General features: G+C 41.6%; 1 protein-coding gene across 1 annotated transcript in view; it reads left to right on the forward strand.

The window, feature by feature from the left end:
* LOC124150811 (lymphocyte-specific helicase-like) overlaps positions 1-13,761 on the forward strand; it is a 32,972-nt gene extending 19,211 nt beyond the window's left edge. The window contains exons 14-22 of the mRNA XM_048382103.1: positions 121-282; positions 1,876-2,066; positions 3,427-3,652; positions 4,360-4,479; positions 5,963-6,079; positions 7,483-7,642; positions 9,591-9,785; positions 10,970-11,139; positions 12,530-13,761. Of these exons, the coding sequence (XP_048238060.1) occupies positions 121-282; positions 1,876-2,066; positions 3,427-3,652; positions 4,360-4,479; positions 5,963-6,079; positions 7,483-7,642; positions 9,591-9,785; positions 10,970-11,127 (1,329 nt within the window). The 3' untranslated portion in view covers positions 11,128-11,139; positions 12,530-13,761. The remainder of the gene's footprint in view (positions 1-120; positions 283-1,875; positions 2,067-3,426; positions 3,653-4,359; positions 4,480-5,962; positions 6,080-7,482; positions 7,643-9,590; positions 9,786-10,969; positions 11,140-12,529) is intronic.
* The last annotated feature ends 3,723 nt before the right edge of the window (positions 13,762-17,484 follow it).

Consider the following 17,484-nt stretch of genomic DNA (forward strand, 5'->3'; position numbering starts at 1 on the left):
AATGAATTTCTGTGCAGATTTTAGGTCAAAAGATACAAATAAATACAGAACTTTTTCTGTTTCTTTTACCCAATATACCGAAACACAAACAAGTCATTTGTGACCTTTTGTTGTTGTCAGATTCTGACTCCATTCATGTTGCGTCGTCTCAAGTCCGACGTTGAGCTGCTTATTCCTCCGAAGAGGGAAGTGATGGTGATAGCGCCGCTCACCACGATGCAGAAGGACTACTACTCCAGCATCGTGGACAAGACCATCATGGACAAGATACAGATGAAATATGTAGGTGTTTAATGGGATGTTTGTATAGTAACCCTGTTCCCTGTAGGGTTTCACGCCAAAGACCCAGGTTCGATTCACGACATGAGTATGATGTGTAAAGCCCATTTCTGGTTGCCCCTGCTGTGATATTGCTGGAATATTGCTAAAAGTGGCGTAAAACCAAACTCACTCACTCACCCCTGTTGGGTTTCCAGTTCAGAAGCGATTCTTTGCATCGCAGGCCTGTATAGCTGCCTACTGTCCCAAATTTTAACTTATCCTGCATTACTCCTTAATGTATTTACTGCTTACCTTTCGAGAGAGACAGCGCCTTACGATGGTAAACTGAAGAGAAAAGATTGTTTCCAAAAGGTTGTCTATTGCTGTCTGAGGACCACTCACACAGCTGTGACATGATCGTCCAGAGTGACGTCACGTCTCACCACGTTACTGTCTCCACCTGTAATAAATTTAGTTTCTGAAGCTACAATGGGGAGGCAGGTCTGCCACAAGTGGGCCCTTAGACGTAGAAATGCAGGATAAGTATCCAAATGTAAAAAATATTTAGATTATGCCAAAAAACATTAGTTATCCTGCATTATTCCTTAATGTATCTGTATCAGACGGTTCGGCGGTGGACATACCTTCAGATGTAATCCTCAATATGGGTAAACACCTCACAAGAATGTATGTTTATTTTGTTGAATTAAAGTCAAAAGCATGCATTTTGCAAAATCTACATCAGAGACATATTGATGTCTCACAATTGTAAATTGGGAAGGTTGGCACATATGGCTTGTCATAAGAACAGAGTGACCTGAGGATTGGGTGGTTACATTGTAACTGACAGAAAACCACAATTCATGCTTTCTTCTAAATTATGCAGGTTTATCTGAAAATACTTAATGAGTAGACTTGCATACTTAACTTGTAGACCGCCTCCGGTCGAGTGAATAGAGCGTTTACCCAGAGGGAGGAAGGTCGATGGTTCAACCCCCTTCCGCATCATACGAAAAGATGTTAGAAGATAGCACTTGTTGTTACCCTGCCTAGTGCTTTATGTGGATAAAACAAGGACTTGTTGGCACAGTCAGTATACTGTGTCTGAGTAGGGTATTCATGTTAAACTGCGACATAGTATCTTAGTGGGGTAGCTCTATAAAACAGACATTACAAAACCTGAGTAAAACCCATTCATGATTAGTACCAAATATTTGCAGCCACGGCTGTTTGCACAAGGACTTGCTCATTGGTTGTTTGGTAGGTTTGTTGTTTAACGCCGCACTCAGCAATATTCCAGCTATATGACGGCGGTCTGTAAATAATCGAGTCTGGACCACACAATCCAGTGATTGATATCATGAACATCGATCCATGCAATTGGGATCGATGACATGCATCAACCAAGTCAGCGAGCCTGACCACCCGATCCCGTTAGTCGCCTCTTACAACAAGCATAGTCGCCTTTTACGGCAAGCATGGGTTGCTGAAGACCTGTTCTTCCCCGGTTCTTCACGGGTATCTTGCACATTTGGAAAATGCTATTTGATCATTTAGGGAACGTTATGCTATAGGTTTTGAGGAAGTGAACAAAAAAATTTAAATTCCCAACAGGAAGATGCAGCACCAGTGGAGACAGATGCTAGAGGTCGGCCAAAGAGACGGTCGACGAAGAATAAGATCAACTATAACATGATGGTGGAGGACCCAAAGGACGAGGGTCCCAAGAAGAACAAGAAGGCTGCGTACGAGGAGGATCTGGAGTCCTGGGTACATACAGTGATTGATGCCCAGGAGGAGAGGAGGTATGTGTTCAGCTTTGTTCAATGTCCATTAGGACCCGTGAAGATCCGGGGAAGAATTGGTCTTCGGCAACCCATGTAAAAGCGACTATGCTTGTTGTAAGAGGCGACTAACAGGATCGGGTGTTCAGACTCGCTGACTTGGTTGATGCATGTCATCTGATCCCAATTACGTGGATTGATGCTCATGTTGTGAATCACTAGATTGTGTGGTCCAGACTCGATTATTTACAGACCGCTGTAATATTGCTGTAATATCGCCGAGTGCAGCGTTAAACAACAAACAGAGAATGAGGGGCGGTGTGGTAGCCTAGTGGTTAAAGTGATCGCTCGTCACCCCGAAGACATGTGTTCGATTCCCGCATGGGTACAATGTGTGAAGCCCATTTCTGGTGTCCCCCCGCCGTGATATTGCTGGAATATTGCTAAAAGTGCTGTAAAACCATACTCACTGGCTCAAAGAATGATTGTGACCCCGTTAGATTCAGGACAATATTTTAAATATTTTAGACACTGTTAGATTAGCAAGTGTGGACAATACAGAGATTATAACATTCATGTATATGACTGCATGAAACATTTGTCTGAGAATGTGGGGTATTACTGGTATATTGGTGAATTGAGTTTCACTCTTTTCACGTAATGTATCACAATATCATTTTGTTATGCTTGGCATTTCGGGTGATTTCGAATAGCGATTTTTATCATGTGTTTAATGTTATGCACTTGCCAAATACTCAGAGCGTGAATCCGGGACCTGCATTCCTGCATATTGTTTTAATTAGTAAACCTTATGTTGTACCAGCATCTTGTTTTGTTCCGTTTATGAACTTCAATTCACGGGTGTTTCAAATTGCTTCTGAATTCAGAAGTTTACAGCCTTGTGCATTGTAAAATATTGTGATGCACCTCCAATACCCATCTCTAAAAAATGTAAGAATGCATGTAATTTTTTGTTGCCTGGAAAATACAAAGATTTCACACATTGGTTCCTAATACCCTGATCAATATGAAACATATGACATTCACAGAATATTCTGTATTTTTTTTAACTTGTATAATACTTGCCTCTACACTTTGTCCAAGGTATTATGTAGGTATTGGATAGTGTAAAATGCACGCGTACCTAATATATTTTCCAAGTCTGATTAAAATCAGATCTTAGTGTTCGCTACCCTGTGTCAACCTTTGGATGTTGCTTATTTTGAAAACACATAAGTTTCACGATCTTGTAAGTGATGTTCTGATTAGTCGTATGAGAGATCATTTTGATGTGACCTGTAATGGGATGTCCTCAGATCTTTTTGTAGCAGTAGTTAGAACTAAGATCAGATTTGAATGAGATTGATGTTGTGTGTTCCAGCGCTGCAAACAAGAAGAAAGTCAAGGAGAAGAAGGCGGAGATCAACATCAAGATGCAGAACTCGATGATGCAGCTCCGCAAGTGCTGCAGCCACCCCTATCTCCTGGAGCATCCTATAGATGCAGCCTCAGGTCACCTGATAGCAGACGAAACCTTGGTCAAAAACTCGGGGAAGATGCTGATGCTCGACAGGCTGCTGCCGGAGTTGAAGAGGAGGGGACATAAGGTAGGATGTGACTGGGTTAGAATTTGCCCCCTGGTGCTACGAGGTGGGCCCATTAGGGGCACAGGGTAAGGGTAATAGTCCCCCTGCAACCTTTGCTGATTGTACAAGGCGAGCACTGTTGGGATTACGTGTTAAAATGGGTCCCCTGCAACTTTTGCTGATTGCACAAGGCGAGCACTGTTGAGATTCCGTGTTAAAATGGGTCCCCAGCAACCTTTGCTGATTGTACAAGGCGAGCACTGTTGGGATTCCGTCTTAAAATGGGTCCCCAGCAACCTTTGCTGATTGTACAAGGCGAGCACTGTTGGGATTCCGTGTTAAAATGGGTCCCCTGCAACCTTTGCTGATTGTACAAGGCGAGCACTGGTGGGATTCCGTCTTAAAATGGGTCCCCAGCAACCTTTGCTGATTGTACAAGGCGAGCACTGTTGGGATTCCGTGTTAAAATGGGTCCCCTGCAACCTTTGCTGATAGTACAAGGCGAGCACTGGTGGGATTCCGTCTTAAAATGGGTCCCCAGCAACCTTTGCTGATAGTACAAGACGAGCACTGGTGGGATTCCGTCTTAAAATGGGTCCCTAGCAACCTTTGCTGATTGTACAAGGCGAGCACTGTTGGGATTCCATCTTAAAATGGGTCCCCAGCAACATTTAGTAGACACATCGCTTTGAGTCATTTACACAAAAGATTTGATTGTGTTGCTACAGGTGTTGATATTCAGTCAGATGACGAGGATGTTGAACATCCTGGAGAGCTACTGTGAGATACGGAACTATGAGTACTGCCGACTAGATGGGTCGCGGTCTGTAGAAGATCGAGGAGAACAGGTAATGGTTGCCTCCATGCACATGGCTGGCCTAGAGTCTAAGCTTCTGCAACCAGGATTAGAAATCAAACTTGTCTGCAAAAATGATCTGCCAGCATGTGTCAGATTGGTTCTTTGTCTTTTCTTTAAATTTGTTAATGTATAGAAGAATGTCTATAAAGGTTCATGCTGTCATGAAAATGTTTTTCATACTGTTTGTCTTATCAAAATTACTGGCTACCAAATTTTATTAATGTGTAGAGTTTTGGCACGTGTTTCACGGACGTCTAGGTCTAACGAAAGAGCCAAAGCGGAAACCTCCATTATGTTGCTGTTATTATTACTCTTTTTCACATGAAATTATTCTTCTTTTTCCCCCACTGATTACTCCAAAGCTTCAATTAGGGTTGACATCTTTGAGTTCAGCAAATGAACTTGTCCACCTGTACAATTAAATATTATGAAGCTACAAGATCTATTGCTTTCTCAAATTGTAAACAAGCTAAATATTTCTCTTTTTGGTCTTCATTCCACACATTATTCAAGAATACCAAGATATGATTATATATTACAATTTGTCTGTTATTCTGTATAGAAACATTATATATAGATCTACCAGATGTACTAGAGAAACAAACTACTGAATGTACAACAAGGCGATTTGAATATATACCATGCTGATCTTAATGTAACATGTTCCATGTATACTTTGTATTTGAAATGATGGGAATAAAAAGCAAGCAAAAAACCATTAATCCAGGGGCCTGTTCCACAGTGCGATCGTAGGGTTAAGACGAACATTATCCCGATTCTTTTACATAGGATTATGACAGTTTTAGCGCTACGATCGCTTTGTGGAACAGCACCCTGATCAGTAAGTAACCTGTTAATAATAAGAAATGTGTCCCCTAGTTTTATTTTAAGAATTAAAAGACAAAATTTGGACGAATATTCGCAATATCAAGTTGTGAAACTTACTTGAATGTTTTATATTTAGCTAGCATCTGTTCTTCTGCAACACTTGTCCTGTTGCCTACCAAGAGTATATCGTTTGTCAAACAGTAGTCAGTTGTTTCCTGATTTTCCTCTGAGGAAGGAGGGAATCTGGGTTGGAATTGGTCCCCAGGCACCTGTGTTTGTGTACAAGGCATCTTGATAGGTCCGGTGATCAGAATCGGTGACTTGGTTTATTGCATGTCATCGTACCCTGTGGTGTGGGATATTGCTCATAATATCAATCACTGGTCTTTATTGTTGATTATTTATAGGCTTCCATCATATAGCTGAATAATTGTTAGTTTGTTTGTTGTTTAACGGCGCGCTCAGCCATATTCCAGCTTCATGACCGCAGTCTGTAAATAATTGAGTCTGGACCAGACAATGCAGTGATTGACATCATGAGCATCGATCCACGCAATTGGGATACAGCTGGAATATTTCTCAGTGGTGCATTATTAACCAAATTTGAATGCAATATTTATTTATTTCATGACGTCTGATTTCAGATCAAGACCTTCAATGAGGACCCCAATGTCTTCTTGTTCCTGGTGAGCACGAGGGCCGGCGGCCTTGGCATCAACCTGACAGCAGCCGACACTGTCATCATTTACGACAGTGACTGGGTAAGTTCTGATATCGACTTTTTACTTTGCACCTCAGTCAGAATAGGTTTGATTTAAACATTTATTCACAAGGAGTGAACGGGATTGAGGGACAAGTTCTTCCAACTTAGAATGCCCTCTCCCTGGTATTTACAAAATTTCACAATTTCAAATTCAATATGTATGCATACAGCAGGAGAGAGAGCTATTCTGCTTTGAGGGCAGGACAGTTTCCTTTTTGGCTTTTCATAATTTATTATGACAAGGCATGATGCAAGGGAAAAGCAAAATGTAGTTATGCTTGGGTTGATGCTTGTAGAGGAGACATAAAATGAGAGACAGACAAAGAGAGACAGACAAAGAGAGATTCTTTACACAAATCTTTTAGTTGTACATACATGTATATCATGTTGTACTGCCTTAAATATAGCTTCATTTTCTGTAACGTGATCTGCATTGCCATATAACAGTAGGTGTACATCAACAGGTATGTTATGAACAATATGTTTAAGGCTGTTAAACATAATTTCACGCTGATGACTAAACAATGACTAAAAATAGGCTCCCAGTATGTCACTCTTGTTGTAAGATCTGGCATTGGGTGGTCTGACAGTGTGACTGTATGTCAACCCTGATCGTTGTTTAAACTGTGAATCAGTGGGTTGCCTGGTCCACACATTATCATTTACGGGGTGTAGCTGCCCACTGTCCAAGATTGTTCGTATTTTTATGAATTTTCAAGATAATACGAAGATATGATTTCTTCCTTAAATAATTCATACAAAAGTGCCAATCCTGAAAATAAATAAATTCACAAGGGCTAATTTTAGGGTTGGTATGTAACTAGTATTGCCATATATCGCGATATGGTGAACTATATTAAGATACATGTTGCAATATGTATTAGGGCCCAAATTTCTTCCGGAGAACTCCAAAACCGTTGCATATTTCTTGATGAAACTGGAATGAAGTCTCTTTTTGTTTTTGCATTAGTCCAATTGAGACACTCCACTCATATCATCTGAAGTGTGTAGTCGAAATAGTAACTACCGTATATGACCGTAGATAAGCTGAATTTTGAGGACCAGAAAAAAGATTCTGTAGAAAGGGGTCGGCTTATGTAAAGGTTATGGTTTCATCAACCTCTTTCTGTTCATAAAAAAACTACAGCGTATCGCTTCAGGTGAATGGACAACGCTATTACAAACTGAAATGAAAATGTGAAATTTGCCATTAAGCATCACCAGACATGATATTTTTTACTTATCCTGCTTTACTCCTAATCTTACGACAAAGAAGTGCCTAGCGATGGTCCTTTCTCATCAAAACTAGCTGTTCCCTGGAAAGAAAGGGTATCTTATTTCCATGTATTAGTTGTGCCACTATCACAGATTCCTGATTGTCCACTCTGTGTTGTTCCTCAGAACCCCCAGTGTGACCTGCAAGCCCAGGACAGATGCCATCGCATCGGTCAGACCCGGCCGGTGCTGGTGTACAGGTTCGTGACTGCCAACACCATCGACCAGAGGATTGTAGAACGAGCAGCAGCCAAGAGGAAGCTTGAAAAACTCATCATACACAAAGGTAGGACCTCATCATACACATAGGTAGGACCTCATCATACACAAAGGTACGACCTCATCATACACAAAGGTAGGACCTCATCATACACATAGGTAGGACCTCATCATACACAAAGGTACGACCTCATCATACACATAGGTAGGACCTCATCATACACAAAGGTACGACCTCATCATACACAAAGGTAGGACCTCATCATACACAAAGGTACGACCTCATCATACACATAGGTAGGACCTCATCATACACAAAGGTACGACCTCATCATACACATAGGTAGGACCTCATCATACACATAGGATCTCTTCATACACAAAGGTAGGACCTCATACACAAAGGTAGGACCTCATCATACACAAAGGTACGACCTCATCATACACATAGGTAGGACCTCATCATACACAAAGGTACGACCTCATCATACACATAGGTAGGACCTCATCATACACATAGGATCTCTTCATACACAAAGGTAGGACCTCATCATACACAAAGGTAGGACCTCATCATACACATAGGACCTCATCATACACAAAGGTAGGACCTCATACACAAAGGTAGGACCTCATCATACACAAAGGATTTGCAAAGGATGTGTACCGTCAACTGGGTGTCGACAGATATTTTCCAAATCTTTTCATATTTTTAATCAAAGTGCTCACGTGATTTGATGCACTTAGTGAGGTAAGTACAGTATAAAGCTTGATCATCGATCAGTTCGTCTTGACTGGGCGTTGCCATTTTGTTTGAAGCAAATGCAAGTGATATAATAGGGACATAGGACACAACTCGAGCGTGGAAATTCCAGACAAGTTTGGCAAGGGTGGAAACTGGACTTTAACAGTCAGTTCAGTCCCTCGCCTGGGAAGATGTCACTTGCCCAATGTCCGGGAGTAGTTCAGCATGTTCGACCAGTGGTCAGTCAGGTGTGTGATAGACTGACGGAGAAATAATGGCAACTACATCTGCACATGAACACATACTACTAACAACAAGTCAGGACCACCCGATTCTTTTATATTACTTTATTTAATTGTGATGCCATGACAGATTTACTGTAGTATATCTGAGTTTGTCATAATCCTTGCTAAACAACCACACAGGCACGTTTGAAATGTTACTGTAAAAACAGTTTCCTGGTGTTTTATTTATAACTACTTGAGACTATTGAAACTATTGATTGTTATACATACTACTGACAATTAGGGCTTGGACGATACCCCAACTGTGCGATCAGATACATATCACAATACTCGCATGTGCTCTTATATGTGGTGCGTAAGCCATCTTTTTCATAGAGAGGATGGCCAAATACCTGGCACACAAACAATATACTGTTGGCAGTGTCAAGTATGGCGCAATAGATGAAAATATTTACGGTTTCACTACTCATTTTCACTAGTAATTAGTGTTTAGTGTAAAATTTAATAAAGAATACATTGAAGATAAGAATCGATTCTCTTTACTTAGTGTGCAACTGTGATGGATACTTGTATTGAGATTTAAAATAATTGCGATGCATCAGTGTATCATCCCGCTACTACCGACAATACCATTGGCTATTTATAATTCCTATAGATATTGTACAGTTTTAGGGCAAACAGTTGCAATATGTCAATAATTGCTAAGTCAAAATTGTTATGGATGAGCAACTTCTTTATTACAATTGGGCAACGTTTAGGTGTAGATTCTAGCACCGTTATCAAGCAAATGATCATCCATAACAATTTTGACTTAGTTACCATTCCAACTTCTAAATGCCACTCAAAGAAGTTATGTCAATAGTTGGATATATAGTTGCTTGGTTATAGCGTGCCAGTTTATAGCAGGAATATTGAGGACTACTGTGAACGACAGACCAATACCCAGCACTAATCATCAACACATACTGTCTCTTGTTTATTATGTCCGTGCGTACAATGCTCTAGTGTCTGGTCTTTTTATACAGGGAAGTTCAAGACAGGTATGAACGAGTTCAGCACAAGCCTGAAGCCGATCAGTGCCCCGGAGCTTCTGGAGTTGTTGAGGTCGCGAGATCACGAAGCGATTGTGCAGGGTAGTGAGAAGAATGTCATTTCTAATAAAGATCTGGAGAATCTGCTGGACAGATCGGATCTCGTCCGAAAGTTTGAAGTGATGAAAGGTGAGCTGCTGACAGTGTACGTCCGTCCGTCAGAGGGCTTGGCTCTCTCTTTGTTTTTGCTTCAGTTTTGTCTCTTGGCTCTATAGGAAGTCTTGGGCATTATTTCCTCATCCTTGCTGTAAGAGACTATCCTGGGTTAGATTTGTACCCTAGCACCCTGTGCTTAATGTCTTTAAGCCCTCTGTAGGAATTCTGTGGCATTATATACGCACGTCGGTTCCCATTCTTTTTTAAGCATAGTTATTCATGTTATAATTAGCCCCCAGAAACCTATGCTGGTCGTAAGAGGCAACCAACTGGATCGGTATCAGGCTTGGTGGATAAAAGTTGCTCACATCTATCACTGGATTGTCTGGTCTGGTCCCGTCAAGAGTTCGATTGTTTACAGGCCGGTGTCATATTGCTGAGAGTGGAGTCAAACAACAAATGAAAACTATAGTTTGTTTGTTGTTTAAAACCGCACTTAGCAATATGATGGCGGTCTGTAAATAATCGAGTCTGGACCTGACAATCGAGTGACTGACATGAGCATTGATCCACGCATTTGGGATATGATGACATGCATCTACCAAGTCAGTGAGCCTGACCACCCGATACCGTTGGTCGCCTCTTACAGCAAGCATGGGTTGCTGAAGACGTGTTCCACCCCGTATCTTCACGGGTCACCTACAGAGCTGACACAGTGGACCGTGTCGTGAGCAAACCAGACCGCCTCCGTGGTCTAGTGGTAGAGCGTCCGCCCGGAGAACGGAAGGTCTGGCGGTTCTATCCCCGGTCGCGTCATTACAAAAGACATTAAAGATGGTACTTGTTGTTACCCTGTCTGGCGCTCGGCATTAAGGGACTAAAAGAAGGACTGGTCGGCTCGGAGTCAGTATACTGTGTCTGAGTTGGGTATTCATGTTAAACTGCAGCATGGTACCTCAGTGAGCTAGCACTATAAATCGGCATCAGTCCGGACTAGTACAAGCACACACACGCATGCACGTCGCTATATAAGTGCAATAATCTTGGACGCAATGTTAAACCCCATTTCACCTCACCTTATTTATTTGTTATTTTTTCACAATAGTGCAGGTGTGTAGTAAAACTCAGAATTTATTATCTCCCATCATTAGTCAGTGCAGTCTAGAAACCTAAAAACACATGGTCAGGACTCTGGTATATTGACGGATTGTTTCCAGGCAAGTCAGCGGATCAGAAGAAAAGGAAGTCCAAAGCTAAAGATCCTGTGATGGAAAGCAAGACATTCAAAGTGTTGGAGACTGATGATGGATATTACACAAAGCAGGTGGAGGAGACGTCGTCACAGCCGACTGAAGCCCAGAGTGGCGAGACATGAGCTAGATTGTGTGTAGGTGGCATTGTACCATTTGTGTGTATCTGAGTTGGCGAGACATGAGCTAAATTGTGTGTAGGTGGCATTGTACCATTGTGTGTACCCGAGTTGTTGAGACATGAGCTAGCTTGTTTGTAGGTGGCATTGCACCATTGTGTATACCCGAGTTGACATATGAGCTAGATTGTGTGTAGGTGTCATTGTACCATTGTGTGTACCCGAGTTGTTGAGACATGAGCTAGATTGTGTGTAGGTGTCATTGTACCATTGTGTGTACCCGAGTTGTTGAGACATGAGCTAGATTGTGTGTAGGTGTCATTGTACCATCGTGTGTACCCGAGTTGTTGAGACATGAGCTAGATTGTGTGTAGGTGTCATTGTACCATTGTGTGTACCCGAGTTGACATATGAGCTAGATTGTGTGTAGGTGGCATTGTACCATTGGGTGTACCCGAGTTGTTGAGACATGAGCTAGCTTGTGTGTAGGTGGCATTGTACCATTGTGTGTACCCGAGTTGTTGAGACATGAGCTAGATTGTGTGTAGGTGGCATTGTACCATTGGGTGTACCCGAGTTGGGGAGACATAATCTAGATTGTGTGCAGGTGTCATTGCACCGTTGTGTGTATCCGAGTTGAGACATGAGCTAGATTGTGTGTGGGTGTCATTATACCATTTGTGTGTATCTGAGTTGAGATATGAGCTAGATTGTGTGTAGGTGGCATTATACCATTTGTGTGTATCTGAGTTGAGATATGAGCTAGATTGTGTGTAGGTGGCATTGTACCATTGTGTGTACCCGAGTTGGGGAGACATAATCTAGATTGTGTGCAGGTGTCATTGCACCGTTGTGTGTATCCGAGTTGAGACATGAGCTAGATTGTGTGTGGGTGGCATTGTACCATTGTGTGTACCCGAGTTGGGGAGACATAATCTAGATTGTGTGCAGGTGTCATTGCACCGTTGTGTGTATCCGAGTTGAGACATGAGCTAGATTGTGTGTAGGTGGCATTGTACCATTGTGTGTACCCGAGTTGGGGAGACATACTCTAGATTGTGTGCAGGTGTCATTGCACCGTTGTGTGTATCCGAGTTGAGATATGAGATAGATTGTGTGTGGGTGGCATTGTACCATTGTGTGTACCCGAGTTGGGGAGACATAATCTAGATTGTGTGCAGGTGTCATTGCACCGTTGTGTGTACCCGAGTTGAGATATGAGATAGATTGTGTGTGGGTGTCCTACCATTGTGTGTATCTGACTTGGCGTTACACTGTGACCTGGCTTCTGGTGTGTATGGCATGGCTCAGGTTACAGATGATGGATGAAGCTTTACTTCTGCAGCATGAAACACCAGCTTACTCAACTGCCTCCAGGCAAATAGTTACATGTTTTCTTCTGTTGCAGGTGCATGTGTGGATGTATGACCGACAAGACGAGAGGGCGAGTCAAGCCTCATCAGTGATAGACAAGGCCAAGTCCTCCAGATTTCATTGGGCTTGGGACTAATGGTTGTTACCGTCCCTTTCTCCGTGCAATGACAAACTTGAAACATCAATACTTGTGTCCATAGTTGATGTTGGTGATGAGTTCTTTATGACTTCTTCCACTTCTTCGATGCAATGGCAGCATGAATCAGTTTGAACATTTGAATCAGTGAATACAATCCATGATGAACTATGTTTGTTACAGAGGTTTCGTAAGGTGGTAGACATTGATACATTTATCAGATAATCAGTGTGTTTTCTATCTGTGATCAAATGTTTGAGTTGTGTGAAGTAAAATCACTATGTGCATGGATGGGAATTTTATTTTAGGCTTGGAACAGCTTTTTTCTCTTTTTTTCTTTTCAATTTATGGGGAAATTTCTTCTTGAGGAGCCAAGATAACTTTTCAGCTTAATTTATATTCTTGAAAGCAAGTCTTTCCAGTTATATTTTTCATCGACTTAGACGCCACAATTTGCTGCGCAGAGTTGTATCTGTAGTCGTGCCAGAGATCTATCATAGTTTTTAATCCCGATTATGTTTCTAGGTTTGTCAGCATCATACCCGTGGTGATGGCTAAGACCTGCATCACTTCAGACAGTGCTAGCTATGGATTATCAGTAATGTAATACGTGCAGCTGTTTAGCTGGTAGTGTTAAAGGTGCTATTTATCCAAGGGTAGTTGTTATACTCTATACCATATGTTAACAGTTGGGGATGGTGTTAATTGAGATGCGTCTACTGAACGTTGTCCATGCCGGCGTCAGTCTGCCTCACTGATACTTAGTGCATTGTTTGATAGGCATTTCTTAGAAGTAGACGGATGACAAAGTAGACACAATTTAGGGATAACAACTTCTTTAGTTCTTTAGTTCTTAGTTCTTTAGTTTACTCTAATAACAATGTTTTGGTATAGCAAGAAAACGTATAAGGATCTATACTGAAATGTCGCAATGGTATCATAAAGACGTTGTTATCCCGAGAGAGTGTCTACTTTGGGTACAAATGCAGTTCATGTGGTGGTTGTGTTATAATAGATAAACATGTATTCTTCATTGAAGACGATACGGCCAGATCAGTTTTCCTTCAGTTCATCTTCAAGGACATTAATTGATTGTCTTGCAAAAAATGTCTCCAAGATATCTTTCAAAATTTGAACCAAAATATGATATCAAAGAGTTACATGTGTGTAATAGGTCACAGTACTGAAATGCTTCCGGTGTCTGTGAGACGCAAGTGATTTTATCTCATTGACAAGAAGTTCTGGACTGATCCAGGTTAAAAACAGATCTGCATCAGTTCATGCTTGCTGTAACAGGCGACTATGCTTGTTGTAAGGGGTGATTAGTTAGGACCGGGTGGTCAGGCTTGCTGACTGGTTGATGCATGTCATGGTGTCCCAATTGCGTGGATCGATGCTCATGATGTCGATCACTGGATTGTCTGGTCCAGACTCGATTACTTGCAGACTGCTGTGGACCTGTGAAGATCTGGGTAGAATAGGTCTTCAACAACCCATGTTTGCCGTAACAGGCAACTAATGGGATCAGGTGGTCAGGCTTGCTGACTTGGTTGATGCATGTCATCGTATCCCATTTGTGTAGATCAATGCTCATGGTGTCAATCACTGGGGTGTGGCGTTAAGGAACAAAGTCGACTGCTGTGCAGTGTTGAACAACAGTCAACCACACATTTCAATGAGTGTAGTCATAAGCAGAATCATTAATAGTACTGTGGCCTGTTCATGGAGTTTGCAAGCTAATGATTCTTCCCAGCTAATGTCAAATCAGGGCATTTTGTTATATTCTTTTCTATTTAGAAATTGAAATCCAACTCCTTCAAAAAAAATAATTTATTATTGGTCTGGCCTGAGCCTCAACATAAATAGAGAAGTGATTTCAAGTGATTGCACTACTGATATTTGAAGTCAATATAACCAGTGGAAATGTGACAAAACATGTTCAGAGCAAAATAAACAACCCAAAACAAACATTTGTTTTTTGTTCATTGTACTGGTGAAAACTTGTGAATATAATCTGACATTGACAGTTTCACTTCTATTGCAACAGATAAGCAAGCAAACCCAACAAACGAGTACCCCTCGTACAGTTGAATTGGCACCCACCCACCAACCAATGCTTGTCATTGGAGGCGACTTAATTGATTGGGTGGTCAGACTCGGTGACTAAGTGGATTGGGTGGCCAGACTGTGACTTTGTGGATTGGGTGGGTTTTAGACACTAGTTAGTTTGCTTGATTATTTTTTGGTGACTGTCGTGTTTCTGGAATAGTTGCAGAAGAGTTGACAAGAACTGTGACCCCAAATGATATACCCTTTTAAAAAGTAGGGGGGATCATGAAATGTCTTTGTTCCAGATTTTGACACTTTCAAGGAAGGTCTCTGTGGAATGAGTGAGAGAGTTGGGTTTAATGCCGCTTTTAACAGTATTCCAGTTAAATCATGGCCCTGTCAGCTTAATGTGGGAGGAAAGTGTTGCAGGTCTCCGACGTTTACCACTTCGGTGAAACCCATGAGCACGGGTATAGTGCTGACAAACCTAGAAACATAATCTGGATTCAAACCCACAATCAATGGTTTCTGGCGTGCCCAAGGGACACAACCCTGCACAACGACTCGCCGCCTTTGACGACTGGGCCAACAGGGCTCCCAATCTCTGTGGAGCCTTGAACCACCAATGCAGTGTATGCAACACACACAGCATCTACAGACTATTGGCATGCTGGAAACTGGCAGAAGTCATCCGACCTGTTCACTGTTTCACACCCCTGTTCTTCACAGGTCCCTTACACAGGGGAGGTTGTGTCTGGCGATGTTGAAATGAACATCAAGCCAATGTCAGCCTGGGACCTCTCCACACATTTGGAGATGGATTGGTTATTGTGTGGGGTGGCATCACTGAGCGAAGCCCACTTGATATTGTGTAAGGAAGGGACTATCAGGACAACCTAACGACACCCTTTATTGTCCCACTTGCAAGGCCCATGCTCGTCTTGCACAAATTGTCAATGATCATCTCCAGCAGCACAACATGGCCATCAATGAGCCCAAACCTTTCCCCCCATGAAACACTTATGAGACCAGACAGGGAACCGTGTGCATCAACGTCACTGGCCGCCAACCATGTCGGCAAGAGGAACAGCACAGATTAGATTCCCTAATTAGGAGACTTGTTAAATTAGTGAATGTTCATCAAATCATGGCTGTTGATCAAAAAACAGCAAATTAGAAATTTCCCATCTTACCCCTATTGCCATAACACAACCCGTTGTAAATTAACTATTACCAGAAACTAATCTCTCTTGCAATTTAATCTCTTATAATTTGAAGTTATTTCAGAGTATCCCTTTTGGGGGGAGAGAGTGTATTTGCATGGGTTGTATTGCTTTCAACTGGCGACTAACAGGAACAGGTGGTCAGACTTGCTGCCTTGGTTGATGCATGTCATGACCCTTAATGGGATGTCCTCAGATCTTTTTTTAGTGATAGCAAGGACTAAGATCTGATTTTAATTAGATTGCACAGCCACTTAACAAAAGTGGCTGACAGCACTGATATTTATTTATTATTCACCAAAGAAAATGTATCCATTTCAGCAGTTGAACCATGTATATCTTGACAAGAAAAACAGAACACAGTTGATCAGTGTAACTAGTATAATGGCTGGCGATAAGACGAGTAAAACAAATGACTTATCATACAACCACAGTTCAATAAAATGACGATGTATATCAATGCAGTAAATCTAACATGTCTGCTCTGTTAAAATAAGTCTTTCCCCAAGCCTTACTTCAATGACCATTGTCTATATTGCATCAAGATCCAGCTTTTCAAAATTCTAATATGAAAATGAAACTCTGCTGTCAAACACCCTCTCCCATAAACTACAGTAGCTTATGTTCAGAGAGAACGTCCAATTCCTGTGGTTCCATCACTACCTCTGAGTTCAAGCAAAAGGACCCCATGAAGTTCTCGGGGTAGAATAGGTCTTCAGCAACCCATGCTTGTCATAAGAGGTGACTAACGGGATCGGGTGGTCAGGCTCGCTGACTTGATTGATGCATGTCCTCGATCCCAATTGTGTAGATCGATGCTCATGATGTCAATCACTGGATTGTCTGGTCCAGACTCGATTATTTACAGACCGCCATCATATAGCTGGAATACTGCTGAGTGCGGCGTTAAACAACAAACAAACAAATCAAGCGAAAGGATAGCTGACATGATACAGATGACAGACATTTCCGTCTTTGGTAAACCCACTGGTACCAGACCAGCTGAGCCTGTATCTAAGAGATTCCACAAGGAATTCAATTTGCAAAAAATATAATAGACTTTCGCTTTTTTATGAGGAAATTTTAAAAGAGCAGACATGGATATTGCAATCCCATACAGGTGCAAACCTTAACGAGACCACAAACTCTAATTTCTATTTACTAATTGTCTTGTTTTCAAATCAGAGCATATATTAACAGTTGACCCATAAACTGACTTGAAACAAGATGAATGTCAATTAAATACCATCTGTTTCTGTATGAACAGATTGGGGTTGGTATGGTCATTCATGTGACAAATTTCTATCAGAGAAGTTCCAGAAAGCATATGGATGTCAATGTCTATCTATCGAAGACTATTAAACAGATACAGTTATTGCACATACAATCCTTGCATCAATTTAATCAACTAAAGAATGCACGCAAACAATAATCCATGACTTCACGCCAGTTATTTCAAACTTCAAAATCGATCAGGGACAAAAACTTCGCTACGGAAGGAGCAAGTCATTTCAATCTTTCATTGGACAGATTAGACCAAAATATACAATTCTCCAGCAAAATTAACAGAAGACAATCCTC

Source organism: Haliotis rufescens, unplaced genomic scaffold, assembly GCF_023055435.1.
Source record: "Haliotis rufescens isolate VD_foot unplaced genomic scaffold, xgHalRufe1.0.p SCAF_4, whole genome shotgun sequence".
NCBI lineage: Eukaryota > Metazoa > Mollusca > Gastropoda > Lepetellida > Haliotidae > Haliotis > Haliotis rufescens.